The following is a 19,020-nucleotide window of genomic DNA, read 5'->3' as shown; positions in this document are numbered from 1 at the left end:
GTCGAGGGTTCGAATCCCGGTCGCGGCCGCCTGGTGGGTTAAGTGTGGAGATTTTTCCGATCTCCCAGGTCAACTTATGTGCAGACCTGCTAGTGGCTTATCCCCCTTCGTGTGTACACGCAAGCACAAGATCAAGTGCGCACGGAAAAGATCCTGTAATCCATGTCAGAGTTCGGTGGGTTATAGAAACACGAAAATATCCAGCATGCTTCCTCCGAAAGCGGCGTATGGCTGCCTTAATGGCGGGGTAAAAACGGTCATACACGTAAAATTCCACTCGTGCAAAAAACACGAGTGTACGTGGGAGTTTCAGCCCACGAACGCAGAAGAAGAAGAAGCTGTGTGTCCCCCAAGGGACTGAAAATACATTTTGAGAACAACTTTTCTTCCGGTGGCTTTATCATATCAACAGTTGAAAATGACTGGAAAGGACACCTCTAGGCTGTGCATGGTATGTTATTAAAAACAAAAGTGTTACAAGGCATGGTATTGGTCCACATTTTTGAATATTTCCATGTTAAGACAGTTTGAAATCCTGACAGAAGTGTTGATATGCTCATCGCAAAATATTGGTAAAACATAATGTCGGTATTCTCCAATGGGAAGAATGTTGTCAAATGGATTGAATCTCTGAAAACAAGTGTTACATTGGTTAGTTTAATTCCCTTTTGTCTTTGCAAAATAGATGCAGTGGGTTAAAAAGCAAACTGTACACTTTGTAGTTGTAATACTCTGAATCAGAAAAATGAAATCATTCCTCTGTCACGATGTTGAGACAGTAGTGAGGGTTCATTGGAAATAAAGATGTTCAGTTTCTTAGTCAGCCATACACTGTAAACAAAAATAATACCTTGCAGAGGCATTGCGAAGACAGGTAAGTGATTGGAGCAGATTGTTACAAAAAAATTGTTCTAAGTGTGTGATTTTGCTTGGCTCTTAGATGTTATTCACTCTCCTGCTTTTCTGTTTGATTTGTGCTTTCTGTTTTAATAGATTTTTTCTCTGTCCTTCTGCAGTTGACGAGTTGTTGTTGAAAATTAGAGTTTCATCTTCTTTGGTATCTTCCAGTGTGCTCGTTATTTTTTGGTTAATTATTATTTTGTTCAATGATGAGAACTGATCCTCTAATGGGGAAAAAAAAAGGTTTTGAGTTAATTTTCAGTTAATTGCTGTGTTTTTGTTTAGTTTTTAAATTATGAGTGTACATGCATATAACACAAATATGGTTCTGTATCTCTGTCTATTTTTTGTGTCCGTCCTTTATTTGAGTAAATAAATGATGTGTAAAACTAATTTTCAGCATTTGTTGTTGTTGTTGATTATTGAATATGATAAGAAACATCTTTTATTTTTTACTTGAACATGATGACAAACTACTGCTATTGTTTGCTTATTGAAATCATACATTGCAAGTTTGGGACCACCACCTGAATTCCTTCTGCTTAGAAAGACAAACACATGAACAAAAACCAAAAACAACTACAACAAAAGAAAACAAAACCCCACCCAAGACCAGGTGAAACACCAACAAATAAACAAGAGAGAAAGGTGAGGGGACTACACTCTTACTGCTGGATTCCTTGTCCAGAGATATTGTCATGTATTTCAGTTCTTTTCTTTTTTGAGTCACTTGAGAAAAGGTGACTCTATGTAATCGGTCAGTGTTAGTCTGTCCGGCCGGCCGGCCGGCCGTAGACACCACCTTAACGTTGGACTTTTCTCGGAAACTATCAAAGCGATCGGGCTCATATTTTGTTTAGTCGTGACCTCCAATGACCTCTACACTTTAACGATGGTTTCGTTGACCTTTGACCTTTTTCAAGGTCACAGGTCAGCGTCAAAGGAAAAATTAGACATTTTATATCTTTGACAAAGTTCATCGGATGTGATTGAAACTTTGTAGGATTATTCTTTACATCAAAGTATTTACATCTGTAGCCTTTTACGAACGTTATCAGAAAAACAAGGGAGATAACTAGCCTTTTCTGTTCGGCAACACACAACTTAACGTTGGGCTTTTCTCGGAAACTATAAAAGTGACCGGGCTCAAATTTTATGTGAACGTGACTCATTGTGTTGTGAATAGCAATTTCTTCCTGTCCATCTGATGCCTCATATAATATTCAGAACTGCGAAAGTGACTCGATCGAGCGTTTGCTCTTCTTGTTTAGAGTAAATTCATGTATTTCAAATTACATTTCTCAGTTGTCGTGAATTAATTTCAGTTAAAACCTCTGTTCTTGTTGGATTTTGTCCCATGTATTTCTGATTTTCAGATGACATTTATTTGCTTGCTTGCACTTGAGTAAACATTATTTTCTTTCTGTTTCAGAATCCGACTGTTTGGCACATCCTTTAGTCCCGAGTCCATCTCTCTAACGTCGGCAAGACACGCCAGAACATATCGCTCTCGGACCATGAAGGAGAAACTTCTCCGTGAAGGCATCACTGATCCTACAGACGACACCGACAGCCAGGGTTCAGGGGTCATCAACCACCCGGCTGCGTATTCAATGTCGTCTCTGCCACCCTCGTCCTTTTCGACACCTTCAGGAGCTTTCCCTACCGGTCACTCCAATGTCCGAGTGGGACCCATCACTCAGCCTGATCACAAGTACGAAATGGAGTAACGTCCCTTGGTGATGGGATGTGATGTGATGTGAAAGACCGGGTTCAACGCTACTGTATTCTCATAATGGATTCAACGCATATCTGATGACATAATGATATATGCATGCAGGTGATATAGGTACCTTGATGCTCTGTGAAAACACTTGTGGTCTTTTCATGCTGATTGATGTTTTGTCGGTGGAGTTTGGTGTCTGTGAGGGAGATTACTGCTCACCAAGTTTCATGGACGCTGATGGAGAAAGTGTGGGGGGTAGACATGCTGACTGTTATACAACGCCTCTGATCCAACGATTTGAACGTCTCAGACAGTATATATTACACACGTGTGCTAGGAGTAGAAGTGAAACAATTCATGTGGAATCTGTTTCAACTCCGTGGTTGAAATCTAAAAGTGTTGTCTGTCCTACTTGGATTGTGAATTTGTGTGTGGACCATTTTTGCCTTCATTTTGTCCCCCCCCCCCCCCCCCCCCCCCCCCCATCTTCATTATTATTCATTCCTTTTACTTTCCATTTGTGAAAGAAAGATGATTTGAGTGATTTTACCCTCAAGCAGCTGTGGGATCTGCTATAGAGTGGGGTGTTCCTCTGCCTGTTAAGACTGGCTTTCTGGCACGTCTTCTTCTCCCAATGATTTTGTGACTGTTGTACTGTTCAGACTGAACATTCACCCTCGTATAATTGTGAGACTACATTCCACTATTAACCAAGGAGACTGATTTTTTCCTTCCTCCTCGGTGTGTGTGTCTGTGTGTGTGTCTGTGTCAGCGTGTGTGTTTGTGTGCAGAAAATTTGCATTTTTGAAACTGGAGCTATTTTTTTGATCAGTTTTGCTGTATTTTCTTTTGGACAAAACAACAACAAAAAAGAAACAAAACCAAACCTGAAACATAGTCTGATAGGTAACAGCTTTTGTCAGTAAAAAGGACATGGCTCTCTGTTCAGATAGAGTTCACCTCTCTTGCCTTTCATTGCCTGAACATTTACTTGTCACTTATTTTGATAAATTGGTATTTTTGCCTTTGCTCTCACACTCAGCCGTGCGCCCCCCCCCCCCCACCCCTTCTTTTTGAAGGAAAGTATATTCACATATCTTTGATGGTATTCCAAGAGCATGTTTAAATTAGAGAGGACTCGGTGGTGTAAAATCACTGACTGTGCAGTACAGGTCCAACAAGTGTGTGTTGTTTATGAAAGCTTTTCATCGTAAAAGTATAGCAAGCTGTGTTTACTTTTTCAAGTTTTGTTTTGACAAAATGTGAGTTAACACCATCACCAATTTAAGTCTCTTGTGTAGTATTTTTGTGTATTTTCACACTAAATGTTGTCAAATCAGAAACTGTCACGTAGCATAGCCTTAGATATATAGTGACACTGCTGAACAATGAAAGCTTGCCATAACATTCGCGCAAAAGAAAAGAATTGAAGAAAATTCACATTAGTTGAGTTTTTAATGGTCATTTCATTTCTGCTTCACCATGTTGTATCTCGGCCTTTAATTCCACTAACCCTTATTACCAGATGGTTTGTGGGTGTTATACACTCACTACCAGATGGTTTGTGGGTGTTATACACTCAATACCAGATGGTTTGTGGGTGTTATACACTCAATACCAGATGGTATGTGGGTGTTTTGAGAGATGTCGTCAATGAGGTAGAGGAGGCCTTTGTGAATGTTATTCAGTGTATTTTGTGCATGAAACCGTGAATCATGAGTCTTTGCATGATTAATAGTAAACTGGCAAACGATCAAGAAGCTTTGCATGAAGCAGATGTGCCCTCAGGTTAATTGATTCACGTGCAGTCTTTCACATTATCAACCCAACAGCCGCTTTCATTGGGGATCCATCTTTTACAAAAAAGATTTTCATATTTATAGTTTGCAAGATTTGGACTTCATACTCATAGTTTGCAAGAAGACATCACCATGGCTTGTAGTTTGTGTGATGTAAACGGACTATTGGATTTCCTGCGTTTTCCTCATGATGATGTATACAATTTGTTCCAGTGATTGGACAGAGCACTATCAGTGTATCAGCTCAAATCAGGCAACGATATCTTCTTGTGATACACATGTGCCCGGGTATTTGAGTGTATTCTGTTAGTACATGTATTCCCTTTTGTTTTTGCATTTTGTCATATCATTGTCAGTTTAGGTCCACCTGCTCCCTCTGTGTAGTTTGAGATTTGCAGGTGGTGAGGTAGCTGGTGAGATTCTGTTATTGCACTTTTTCTTTTCTTTGCTTATTGTTCATTTTGGTTTACTTGTATTGAAATGTGGGCACTGTGCTATTGATCAGAAAAGGGATTTCATGATTAAATTGTCACCTGATTTGTTGTCAGTTTCTTAAAAAGTGTTTCACAAACGGCAAGATATCAAAATCTGCTTTTGATGTAAATACCTGGGTTATGATTGAAATAGCAGACTATATTTATGGTCCTGTATGAGGGACAGGTAGACATGGCCTGACTACTATGTGGTTACTTTTATGTACACTGAGAACTTATGTATTTTTGTAGGAATACTTTGATGTTGTGATTATCTGATCAAATACCATGTAGGTGGCTTATGCCGTTATGTATGTGTTGTATGCATCTGTATGAGTCTCCTTCTGCGTGTGTCTGTGTGTTATTGCACTTGTCAATGGGCTACTGAGTGTAATTGGTCAGTACTGGAATGTGAATACATGTTACTTTTGCGTTTGGTCGTTTTTCTTCTGAAAGTTCTAAAATGGTGTATACATGTTCATGTACTATAGTTCTGAGATTGTGTCAGACTGCAACCCACCTACTGTATCTTCCCCCACAAACCTGTTTCATTTGTTGTTCTGAGTCGGTATGCATGAGTCGAGGTTAGAGACTTTCATCACCCCCCGCGGGTTAGGGGGAAGAATTTACCCGATGCTCCCCAGCATGTCGTAAGAGGCGACTAACGGATTCTGTTTCTCCTTTTACCCTTGTTAAGTGTTTTTTGTATAGAATATAGTCAATTTTTGTAAAGATTTTAGTCAAGCAGTATGTAAGAAATGTTAAGTCCTTTGTACTGGAAACTTGCATTCTCTCAGTAAGGTAATACATTGTACTACGTTGCAAGCCCCTGGAGCAAATTTTTGATTAGGGCTTTTGTGAACAAGAAACAATTGACAAGTGGCTCTATCCCATCTCTCCCCTTTCCCCGTCGCGATATAACCTTCGTGGTTGAAAATGACGTTAAACACCAAATAAAGAAAGAAAGAAAGAAAGACTTTCATCGGGGATGGTCAGTATCCTCAATGCAGTCGATCCTGGACTATAAAGTCTCTAAACTCAACTCCTGCATACCAACCGGGGCCTACATGTATTTGAATCTCCTGCAGGGAGTATACCACCGTTAACAAATTCTTCATTATTTTCGATTTTTTTTTTCCCCTGCAGATTTTTTGTATAGATTTGTGTATTGCTTGTAAGTGTTACAGTGAAGGTTATCGATGCAGAGTGATTTGCAAGACAAACTCGATTGGTGTTTAAAGAAAGAAAAAGGCATGAGCCTGAATTGTAAGCTGCACTTAATAATACTCAAATCTGCAATGCTATAACGCAAGGTTGTGATGTACATGTAGTAATTTATTTAGATTTGTTGGAAAATGTGGCTGTATGTGTTTTCCTGAATGTCCCTTGTGTTTAGTGAATGATTAGTAGCAGGAGAAATGATAAAATGTATTAGTAATTAAATTGCAGTTTGTAATAACATGTGTGTGTGTGTGTGTGTGTGTGTGTGTGTGTGTGTGTGTGTGTGTGTGTACTTAGTCCATGTGCGTATTTATCTGTTTTTCTGAAACGTTTATTTATTTGTTACCCAGGCTTTTTTCATGGCATTCAGTACAGATTGCACTATTTGTTCATCCTCTTCTTTCATTCCTGTATTTATCAAATGTCCCTTTTTGACCTGCATTTTCTCTGTTTGTTTACTGTATACTGGGGGAAATGTAGACTACTCTGATATAGGTACAGGTCAGTATGAATGAGTAAATTCACTTGAAAGTTTCAACATGCTTTTTCTTGTCAATAAAGCAGAGACTGTAGATTTGTATGCGAAGACGGAAGTGATCATCTGACATAATCACAATGAAATAAACCCTTTGCCTCCTGCACAGAATGATCGCTTGTTCTTTTTCATTCCTATTACATGGGAAGTAACTCTGTCAATTTCAAACTTTAAAAAGTCGTAGCAAGATAACAAAAGTGAGTTTTCTGAAACTGTTAACGCTCGAACCTCGCAGGAAGCGGGTAGAAATGAAAAGAACATGTATGTGTCCATGTTTACATTGTATTCCTAGGTAATCGTGAAACTAAAAGTGAAAGAAGATAGCACGGTGTATTGCGGGCACCCCATGATAGGTTCTCTACGGTATTTGTTTTCATATTGAGCACTCCTGTGGACATTCTTTTTGCAGATTGATATACGTATTCGTGACGGAACTCATTCCGGACAATATTCCAGGATATCGTTTGATGTGTTTTGGGTGTAATTTTGAAGGTTTTGGTGTCACGCTTAAGGCTAAAGTTTGTGAAGAGTGTGCTGTTGGTGTTTAAGAATTTTGTTCTGGTGAATGGAACTACTTAATTTGTTTAAAAAATGAAATAAATAATGGTCTGTATATTTTTTGCCTCAGATTGAAATGTTTGTTTCCTTCAAGGGGTGAATCTTATAATTATATGGATACATACATTTATTTATAGATTACCAAGGTGGGATTGTTTTCATATATTCTGCTTTGGTGTTTACTTTTTTGTGGATAGTCATGCTGGCTTAGATTCTTGGTAAGCAACGGAGGGAAGAGAAGGGTGTCAACAATTTTTGTGACATCACTTTGTGTTGTTTAAATAAGAGCAAAAATTAAGTCACTCCCTTGCGGAATTATAAACACCAAAGCTGAAATAAAGACAAACAAAAACAATCTTGAATAGAACGATTAATAATATGCAGTATTGTATTTTATGAAATGTTCTATCCGCCAACCTATGTTGTTGTTTTTGTTACTTTGGAAATATTGAGAAATATACTTACAAATTTCAGGATTTTTAACTCTATCAAAACTTAAACCTATATTAACCTATCTTGTTTGTTTTTTATTGTTTTATTGATTTTTTAACGTAAGCAGTCTTTCAGTTTGAATTTTTGGAAAGCTTAAGTGGTTGTCCTCAGATAGCTAGTTGTTGTTCTGTAAGAATAGAAAGAGATCTCTAGCAACTTCAGTAAGTCATAAATCTACCACCCAAATATACCCCACCCTTCCCCACCCCCAGCTTTCACCCGATCCTTTAACACTTTCTACCCCACCTATGTTGACCAAGTTTTTTTTTAGCCAAGACCAGCTGTGCTGCAGCAGGTCACTCAGAATTGTAGTAACCGTGTATCAACACGCTGGAATGCAGGCGTTAGATGGACGTTACAGGAAGCGACTGAAACTAACAGTCAGACTCAGAGCGGATATATATCCGTACCTGGTCAGATAGAGCCGTGTGAGTTGGTACGGATATATCCGTACCTGGTCAGATAGAGCCATATAAGTTGGGAGACAATGAGTTAACATCCACTCTTTTTATGTCCCACCCCCACACAACCAGTTCCCATCCCAAGCAGGACTATTTGAATTGTATCTCATTGCTGAGATGGTTTTTCTATGCTGAAGTTTGAAAAGGAATAAAAGAGTTATGTGTATGTAGTAGAAGAAGAACAAAAATTCTCCTTGATGCTTGTATTTTGTGTGCTTTGTACTGCATGTCTGTATGACCATGCACCAGATTTTGAATGAAATTCAATGTAAAAAAAAGTTCTTTGTTGTTGTTTTTTTGTACTGTGAGTGTGCGTATGAATGAGAGAGACAGAGACAGAAAGAGAGAGAGAGAGAGAGAGAGAGAGAGAGAGAGAGAGAGAGAGAGAGAGAGGGTATAGATACAATGACAAAATCGTAACCAAACTGGCAAGCAAGAAAGGACTGAGAATGGTTCCTTAAAAAGATTTGAACACGTTTGTTGCCGGAGAGAACAGACACTTTCTTTCTGTCCTCCTTTGATGAATACTTTCCATGTGCCTGTTAACATTTTTTTTTTAAATGGCCCAAACTGGCTGTTACGGATTTACATTCGCTGATATGAGTTATTTCTAATATGCTGACTGTTAGCAAATAATAACAGACATGTCAAGAAAATGGATTATCAGCATATGGATATCATGGATATCATTTTTGAGACATGTCTGTTATCGTTTGCTAACAGTCAGCAATATTAGAAATAACAGTTTTATTATCGTCTATTTCGACCAAAATAAATTTTGAAGCGATCCCGCGAAATAGAAGGAACAGCCGGAATGGGAACTTGGTCGCTCCTATCTGATTATGCCTGTCAGTCAAAGCATTCTCGTGACCTGGGTCAGCCAATCAGTCACTCACCTGACGTGATGAATATTCACAGGTCAAAATGCGTTCACACAACCATCTCAGAAGTTGATTTCACTCTTCTCAAAAGGAGTTTAAAAAAAAAAGCCTGTTACGTTCAATTGGAAAAACCCACTATAATAATAATAAGAGATGAAGATAGAGAGTCTGAGAGTAGGGCTTAATCGTTTTAGGTTGAACTGGTTCAATTTGATGTTTGCAGGGCTGCCCAAACTACATGTGCGTCCCTGCGTCCTATACACATTAGAAGCCAAAAAACGGTACTACATGTACACTGCTCGCCATAAAAAAGTATATACTTGGTTTTAATATAACTTGCCGCATCACAAATATCTACAGCTAAATGTATGTGTGTACTTTTTTTATGACGAGAACTGGTGTAGAAATTCATAGAGGGGGTTTCCAAGACGCACTAAACATGAAAAGAGCAGGGCGCACTAAATATTCGTTAAATGGCAGATCTGTTATGTCACAAAATTAAACAGAACTTATGTTTTTTTTAAGTGCTTAGAGAAGTTCCAAAAGTCAGCATTACAATTAAATGAACGCTCCGAAGATCATGTGTTGGTGAGGAATGCGCCTTCCGAAAGTCAGAAAATGAATCTCGGTCTTTGGACCCTCCACACCATTGAAGTTGGAGGTCCAAGAACCCTCTAGATTGAGCGTCTGTGGGGAGCCCTGTGTTGAAAATAAAAAGACTAAAATAGAAACAATCCGTCAATCGCATGCTGTTTTGTCATACACCGATACTGGTAGAAACTCATATATGGTATGGATTTAACACAAGAGCAACAGTTACCAAAATGAAATTACAGGTAGAGGAGAACAACATAATTTTACTTAGACTAAGTGTACCTGAGGCCCAAAATAAGTCAGTCGTTGACCTTTAAAAGAAATCTAAGCATGGAACAGATAAAGAGGAGCTGAAAATTAAAAAAATCTAATTATGGCTTTTCTCAAAAGGAGGTCTAGGGGTCTGTGCGGACCGAGAGAAATTGTCTTATTATTTCTAACATGACGGGAACAGTCCGCAACAAAACGGACCTCCTCCGAAGGGCTTGAGGCCAATAGGTTTATATCGCCTTGAAAACTACAAAAGCTAAAAGACGGTGTAAATAAAATACACTTAGAGAAGTTTATATTATTTTAATAGATGAATCTACTTTGGGATTCAAACATTAGTATTCAAAGAAAATAGATGTAAGTTCATTATGTTAGCATAATTAACAAACAATAATTTAATGTTTTTGTAAACAAACTGGGTTTTATAACATTTTGTTTGAGAATTTTATTGTTACTAAAAACAAAATCTTTGGAAATATCCGGACTGCAGCGTGACGGTGAGTCATAGAAATATAAGAGCACTCTTCTGCAAATGCCGACAGTCAATCCATGTGAAATTGTCCAAGTTCAAGGATAACCGGTGATACGAAAACAATAGACGTGGAGGGGTTAATTTAGTTAGAGAGAGAGAGAGAGAGAGAGAGAGAGAGAGAGAGAGAGAGAGAGAGAGAAAGAGAGAAAGAGAGAGAGAGGGAGAGATTGTTTTGTCATCTGATTCAGTGCTCGGTGTGGGCGTGTTCGGGAAAACCCGTTTGTACCTGCCCTAATCATAGTTGAAGTGACAGCAGGACCTGTGGTTGCAAACAGTGTGGTCTGCCACTCCGTCCTCTCCATGTTGCTGCTAATCACTATAAGTATTTACAAAGAAGACGTAACATGACCGCTAAGACTGAATGACTGACTTTGCGCACATTTATTTTTGCGGATGAAAGTCGTTTGTTCATTTCAATGTGTCTCAGTCTTTGGTGCCAGGTTCCACGTGACACTGGTGCTCAGTGCCGTGGCTGTGGCTGTTGTTGCTTCAGGAGTATTGTTTGGCACCAAATCTCTTTAATCTGGCCAAGGGGCAGGTGGAAGGCGTTTTTAATAATAATAATAATAACAAGTCGCGTAAGGCGAAAATACAACATTTAGTCAAGTAGCTGTCGAACTCACAGAATGAAACTGAACGCAATGCAACGCAGCAAGACCGTATACTCGTAGCATCGTCAGTCCACCGCTCATGGCATAGGCAGTGAAATTGACAAGAAGAGCGGGGTAGTAATTGCGCTGGGAAGGATAGCACGCTTTTCTGTACCTCTCTTCGTTTTAACTTTCTGAGCGTGTTTTTAATCCAAACATATTCAGTATATCTATATGTTTTTGGAATCAGGAACCGACAAGGAATAAGATGAAAGTGTTTTTAAATTGATTTGGAAAATTTAATTTTGATAATAATTTTTATCTATTTAATTTTCAGAGCTTGTTTTTTAGTAGATCTACTATCTCATTTTAAACTCAGTACTACTACAAGAAAGCTTGTTTCCAGCTTTCGCAGTTTGAGCCCTGTAGGTAACAATTCAAGACAGAAAAAACCCTCATATACCCGACACGAGCCCCACGCTCAAGGACACATTTGTCATAATATATTTGTTTGAACTCTCTACTTTTTAAAACTGTCAGGCTCATAGCACGGAACCTGACCGGGGAATGCAGTGATGGTTCCTGTGCAGGGTGGAATTGTAAGTAGATCAGTTCAGTGACACTGGTGTGTCTAAGGGGAGGGGTGGTCTTATCCGGGCCCTGTAAAAGCCTGGCCGGTGTAACACGAAATTTTTACTCCACGAAAAATTTACTCCGGAGTAAATATTTCGTACGAAATTCTTACTCCGAATACACTTTTCGTACGAGAAAAGAACTCCCCAAGGCACGAAAAAATTACTCCCTCCACGAAATTTTTACTCGCCATTTTTACATTTAGTCAAGTTATGACTAAATGTTTTAACATAGAGGGGGGAATCGAGACGAGGGTCGTGGTGTATGTGTGTGTGTGTGTGTGTATGTCTGTGCGTGTGTGTGTGTGTGTGTGTGTGTGTGTGTGTGTGTGTGTGTGTGTGTGTGTGTGTATGTGTGTGCGTGCGTGCGTGTAGAGCGATTCAGACCAAACTACTGGACCGATCTTTATGAAATTTGACATGAGAGTTCCTGGGTATGAAATCCCCATACGTTTTTTTCATTTTTTTGATAAATGTCTTTGATGACGTCATATCCGGCTTTTCGTGAAAGTTGAGGCGGCACTGTCACGCCCTCATTTTTCAACCAAATTGGTTGAAATTTTGGTCAAGTAATGTTCGACGAAGCCCGGATTTCGGTATTGCATTTCAGCTTGGTGGCTTAAAATTTAATTGATGACTTTGGTCATTAAAAATCTGAAAATTGTAAAAAAAACATTTTTTTTATAAAACTATCTAAATTTACGTTCATCTTATTCTCCATCATTTGCTGATTCCAAAAACATATAAATATGTTATATTTGGATTAAAAACAAGCTCTGAAAATTAAATATATAAAAATTATTATCAAAATTAAATTTTCCAAATCAATTTAAAAACACTTTCATCTTATTCCTTGTCGGTTCCTGATTCCAAAAACATATAGATATGATATGTTTGGATTGAAAACACGCTCAGAAAGTTAAAACGAAGAGAGTACAGAAAAGCGTGCTATCCTTCTCAGCGCAACTACTACCCCGCTCTTCTTGTCAATTTCACTGCCTTTGCCATGAGCGGTGGACTGACGATGCTACGAGTATACGGTCTTGCTGCGTTGCATTGCGTTCAGTTTCATTCTGTGAGTTCGACAGCTACTTGACTAAATGTTGTATTTTCGCCTTACGCGACTTGTTATTACTTCCAGTAAAAATCTCGTACGCAAAAATGGGATGCGGGCGAAGCCGGCCGGGGATAATGCCAATAAGTGATATCGCGCACACGAATGTCGCGCTACCCTCCTTCCACCCCTTCCACCACCAAGACTAACAGGGGACAAGGGAGTAAACATTTTGTTCACCTGGCATGGGAAGTTAAATTGCTCGTGTTGGGGTGAAGTAATTTATTCGTTATTTATTCGTCAGGGGAGTAACATTTTTGTACGACATGTTTACTCGGAACTCACTTGTCTTGGGGAGTAATGTTCTCGTGTAATGGGGGAGTGCTTTTTTCGTAAAGGGAGTAACTTTTTCGTACGAAATGTTTACTCCGGAGTAAAAATCTCGTGGGAGTAATTTTCTCGTGTTACACCGGTCATTATTCTATTCACAAACTGGCAATTCGTCAAAGCGTGAAAAATAACGAGCAGCGCATAATTTCAGCCAATCTGGAGACACCAACGACAACGTGATGATGTGCGTGAATATTTCATCGCAAGTCACAGTCTCTGACTCTGAGTGATGTCTCTCCCTCTTTACCCCACTGTGACAAGTATTTGGAATAAATAAAACATGACAACCTGTGTACTTTACCGCTGTTTCGTGTGTGTGTGAGAGATAAGCAAAATCTTCTTGTGTGTGTGTGTGTGTGTGTGTGTGTGTGTGTGTGTGTGTTTGGTGTGTGTGTGTGTGTGTGTGTGTGTGTGCTGTGTCAGTTTTTCTTCCCCCCACTAGACTCTAGCTTTGAAAAGAAGAGCTAAAGTAAAAACCTCTTTTTTTCAAACTCTCTTTTTATATTTAGTCAAGTTTTGACTAAATATTTTAACATCGAGGGGGAATCGAAACGAGGGTCGTGGTGTATGTGCGTGTGTGCGTGTGTGCGTGTGTGTGTGTGTCTGTGTGTGTGTGTAGAGCGATTCAGACTAAACTACTGGACCGATCTTTATGAAATTCGACATGAGAGTTCCTGGGTATGAAATCCCCGAACGTTTTTTTCATTTTTTTGATAAATGTCTTTGATGACGTCATATCCGGCTTTTCGTGAAAGTTGAGGCGGCACTGTCACGCCCTCATTTTTCAACCAAATTGGTTGAAATTTTGGTCAAGTAATCTTCGACGAAGCCCGGACTTCGGTATTGCATTTCAGCTTGGTGGCTTAAAAATTAATTAATGACTTTGGTCATTAAAAATCTGAAAATTGTAAAAAAAAAATAAAAATTATAAAACGATCCAAATTTACGTTTATCTTATTCTCCATCATTTGCTGATTCCAAAAACATATAAATATGTTATATTTGGATTAAAAACAAGCTCTGAAAATTAAATATATAAAAATTATTATCAAAATTAAATTGTCCAAATCAATTTAAAAACACTTTCATCTTATTTCTTGTCGGTTCCTGATTCCAAAAACATATAGATATGATATGTTTGGATTAAAAACACGCTCAGAAAGTTCAAACAAAGAGAGGTACAGAAAAGCGTGCTATCCTTCTTAGCGCAACTACTACCCCGCTCTTCTTGTCAATTTCACTGCCTTTGCCATGAGCGGTGGACTGACGATGCTACGAGTATACGGTCTTGCTGAAAAATGGCATTGCGTTCAGTTTCATGCTGTGAGTTCGACAGCTACTTGACTAAATATTGTATTTTCGCCTTACGCGACTTGTTTTATATTTAGTCAAGTTTTGACTAAATATTTTAACATCGAGGGGGAATCGAAACGAGGGTCGTGGTGTATGTGCGTGTGTGTGTCTGTGTGTGTGTGTAGAGCGATTCAGACTAAACTACTGGACCGATCTTTATGAAATTTGACATGAGAGTTCCTGGGTATGAAATCCCCGAACGTTTTTTTCATTTTTTTGATAAATGTCTTTGATGACGTCATATCCGGCTTTTCCTGAAAGTTGAGGCGGCACTGTCACGCCCTCATTTTTCAACCAAATTGGTTGAAATTTTGGTCAAGTAATCTTCGACGAAGCCCGGACTTCGGTATTGCATTTCAGCTTGGTGGCTTAAAAATTAACAAATGACTTTGGTCATTAAAAATCTGAAAATTGTAAAAGAAAATGAAAATTTATAAAACGATCCAAATTTACGTTTATCTTATTCTCCATCATTTGCTGATTCCAAAAACATATAAATATGTTATATTTGGATTAAAAACAAGCTCTGAAAATTAAATATATAAAAATTATTATCAAAATTAAATTGTCCAAATCAATTTAAAAACACTTTCATCTTATTCCTTGTCGGTTCCTGATTCCAAAAACATATAGATATGATATGTTTGGATTAAAAACACGCTCAGAAAGTTCAAACAAAGAGAGGTACAGAAAAGCGTGCTATCCTTCTTAGCGCAACTACTACCCCGCTCTTCTTGTCAATTTCACTGCCTTTGCCATGAGCGGTGGACTGACGATGCTACGAGTATACGGTCTTGCTGAAAAATGGCATTGCGTTCAGTTTCATGCTGTGAGTTCGACAGCTACTTGACTAAATATTGTATTTTCGCCTTACGCGACTTGTTTTATATTTAGTCAAGTTTTGACTAAATATTTTAACATCGAGGGGGAATCGAAACGAGGGTCGTGGTGTATGTGCGTGTGTGTGTCTGTGTGTGTGTGTAGAGCGATTCAGACTAAACTACTGGACCGATCTTTATGAAATTTGACATGAGAGTTCCTGGGTATGAAATCCCCGAACGTTTTTTTCATTTTTTTGATAAATGTCTTTGATGACGTCATATCCGGCTTTTCCTGAAAGTTGAGGCGGCACTGTCACGCCCTCATTTTTCAACCAAATTGGTTGAAATTTTGGTCAAGTAATCTTCGACGAAGCCCGGACTTCGGTATTGCATTTCAGCTTGGTGGCTTAAAAATTAACAAATGACTTTGGTCATTAAAAATCTGAAAATTGTAAAAAAAAATAAAAATTTATAAAACGATCCAAATTTACGTTTATCTTATTCTCCATCATTTGCTGATTCCAAAAACATATAAATATGTTATATTTGGATTAAAAACAAGCTCTGAAAATTAAATATATAAAAATTATTATCAAAATTAAATTGTCCAAATCAATTTAAAAACACTTTCATCTTATTCCTTGTCGGTTCCTGATTCAAAAAACATATAGATATGATATGTTTGGATTAAAAACAAGCTCAGAAAGTTCAAACAAAGAGAGGTACAGAAAAGCGTGCTATCCTTCTTAGCGCAACTGCTACCCCGCTCTTCTTGTCAATTTCACTGCCTTTGCCATGAGCGGTGGACTGACGATGCTACGAGTATACGGTCTTGCTGAAAAATGGCATTGCGTTCAGTTTCATTCTGTGAGTTCGACAGCTACTTGACTAAATATTGTATTTTCGCCTTACGCGACTTGTTTTTCTTTTTATATTTAGTCAAGTTTTGACTAAATATTTTAACATCGAGGGGGAATCGAAACGAGGGTCGTGGTGTATGTGCGTGTGTCTGTGTGTCTGTGTGTGTGTGTGTGTGTGTAGAGCGATTCAGGCTAAACTACTGGACCGATCTTTATGAAATTTGACATGAGAGTTCCTGGGTATGAAATCCCCGAACGTTTTTTTCATTTTTTTGATAAATGTCTTTGATGACGTCATATCCGGCTTTTCGTGAAAGTTGAGGCGGCACTGTCACGCCCTCATTTTTTAACCAAATTGGTTGAAATTTTGGTCAAGTAATCTTCGACGAAGCCCGGACTTCGGTATTGCATTTCAGCTTGGTGGCTTAAAAATTAATTAATGACTTTGGTCATTAAAAATCTGAAAATTGTAAAAAAAAAATAAAAATTTATAAAACGATCCAAATTTATGTTTATCTTATTTTCCATCATTTGCTGATTCCAAAAACATATAAATATGTTATATTTGGATTAAAAACAAGCTCTGAAAATTAAATATATAAAAATTATTATCAAATTTAAATTGTCCAAATCAATTTAAAAACACTTTCATCTTATTCCTTGTCGGTTCCTGATTCCAAAAACATATAGATATGATATGTTTGGATTAAAAACACGCTCAGAAAGTTAAAACAAAGAGAGGTACAGAAAAGCGTGCAATCCTTCTTAGCGCAACTACTACCCCGCTCTTCTTGTCAATTTCACTGCCTTTGCCATGAGCGGTGGACTGACGGTGCTACGAGTATACGGTCTTGCTGAAAAATGGCATTGCGTTCAGTTTCATTCTGTGAGTTCGACAGCTACTTGACTAAATATTGTATTTTCGCCTTACGCGACTTGTTTTTACATTTAGTCAAGTTTTGACTAAATGTTTTAACGTAGAGGGGGGAATCGAGACGAGGGTCGTGGTGTATGTGCGTGTGTGTGTGTGTCTGTGTGTGTGTGTGTGTGTGTAGAGCGATTCAGACTAAACTACTGGACCGATCTTTATGAAATTTGACATGAGAGTTTCTGGGTATGAAATCCCCGAACGTTTTTTTCATTTTTTTGATAAATGTCTTTGATGACGTCATATCCGGCTTTTCGTGAAAGTTGAGGCGGCACTGTCACGCCCTCATTTTTCAACCAAATTGGTTGAAATTTTGGTCGGATAATGTTCGACGAAGCCCGGACTTCGGTATTGCATTTCAGCGTGGTGGCTTAAAAATTAATTAATGACTTTGGTCATTAAAAATCTGAAAATTGTAAACAAAAAAAGTTTTTTATAAAACGATCCAAATTTACGTTTATCTTATTCTCCATCATTTGCTGATTCCAAAAACATATAAATATGTTATATTCGGATTAAAAACAAGCTCTGAAAATTAAATATATAAAAATTATTATCAAAATTAAATTTTCCAAATCAATTTAAAAACACTTTCATCTTATTCCTTGTCGGTTCCTGATTCCAAAAACATATAGATATGATATGTTTGGATTAAAAACACGCTCAGAAAGTTAAAACGAAGAGAGGTACAGAAAAGCGTGCTATCCTTCCCAGCGCAACTACTACCCCGCTCTTCTTGTCAATTTCACTGCCTATGCCGTGAGCGGTGGACTGACGATGCTACGAGTGTACGGTCTTGCTGCGTTGCATTGCGTTCAGTTTCATTCTGTGAGTTCGACAGCTACTTGACTAAATGTTGTATTTTCGCCTTACGCGACTTGTTTTGTACTTTGCTGCTGTTGTGTTTTGTTAATTTTTCAGCTGTTCCTGTAATGTCTCCGGTGCACTTGGACAAAAGATTTGATGTCATTGTTCTTGAATAGTGTACGTTTTCTTTTCTTTTTTAATAATAAAGGTCACGTTTGTGTCCGTCTTTGTCAGTGTTTCTTGTGTTGTTGTTTTTTCTTCTTTTTCTTTTTTCTTTTTCCCAAAACCGTGATGAAGAAAGAGAGAGAGAGAGAGAGAGAGAGAGAGAGAGAGAGAGAGAGAGAGAGAGAGAGAGAGAGAGAGAGAGACGTACAGACCGGGAACCAACAATGCAAACTACAACCAACTATAAAGTACCCCCCCACCCCATTCTACCGTAAATATCTCTGTCTATTCCGTTAAACAGCTTCAGGCTAATTGACATTAAAAGAAACAGTAGGCCTAGTGAAAAAAAACGTATTTCTGCACAAATTCTAGATCCACCCCATGCAGGCTAGTTCTCGTTTGTTGCTGCAAAGATTTGCTCGCCAAACACGAGAATGCACGTTCGATGAATATTTAATTGGCTCGTTCTTGTAATTGGCCCTTGTGATGAACGCTTGGTTAGGTTTGGATTTGTCTGCATGGCTATTCGAAGGGACAGCTCTATATGCAGGACTGAATGACTGCAAGGGTGGATGGAGAAATGAATGAATAAATAATTGAACTGGTTAACAACATGCGCGAAGGTGCAGACATGAAGTCCATATTGATAACACTGATTTGCTTTATTGAAAACGAACGAACCATCCAGGGTAACAATAAACAAGTCGCGTAAGGCGAAAATACAATATTTAGTCAAGTAGCTGTCGAACTCACAGAATGAAACTGAACGCAACGCAACGCAGCAAGACCGTATACTCGAAGCATCGTCACTCCACCGCCCGTGGCAAAGACAGTGCACGTGGAATTGACAAGAAGAGCGGGGTAGTAGTTGCGCTAAGAAGGATAGCACGCTTTTCTGTACCTCTCTTCGTTTTAACTTTCTGAGCGTGTTTTTAATCCAAACATATCATATCTATATATTTTTGGAATCAGGAACCG

At 38.4% G+C, this 19,020-nt stretch overlaps 1 protein-coding gene across 3 annotated transcripts in view; it reads left to right on the top strand.

Moving 5' to 3' along the window:
- Positions 1-8,443, top strand: part of LOC138983722 (glycerophosphodiester phosphodiesterase domain-containing protein 5-like) — a 55,455-nt gene extending 47,012 nt beyond the window's left edge. For 2 of the 3 annotated variants that reach the window (XM_070357030.1, XM_070357029.1), the window contains one exon: positions 2,333-8,443. In XM_070357030.1, coding sequence (XP_070213131.1) covers positions 2,333-2,630 — 298 coding nt within the window. In that variant the 3' untranslated portion in view covers positions 2,631-8,443. The remainder of the gene's footprint in view (positions 1-2,332) is intronic. The other variant, XM_070357031.1, reaches the window with a different exon arrangement.
- The last annotated feature ends 10,577 nt before the right edge of the window (positions 8,444-19,020 follow it).

This window comes from Littorina saxatilis, linkage group LG13 (genome assembly GCF_037325665.1).
Source record: "Littorina saxatilis isolate snail1 linkage group LG13, US_GU_Lsax_2.0, whole genome shotgun sequence".
NCBI lineage: Eukaryota > Metazoa > Mollusca > Gastropoda > Littorinimorpha > Littorinidae > Littorina > Littorina saxatilis.
The sequence above is the reverse complement of the archived record's forward strand: the minus strand, read 5'-3'. Positions and strand labels throughout refer to the sequence as shown.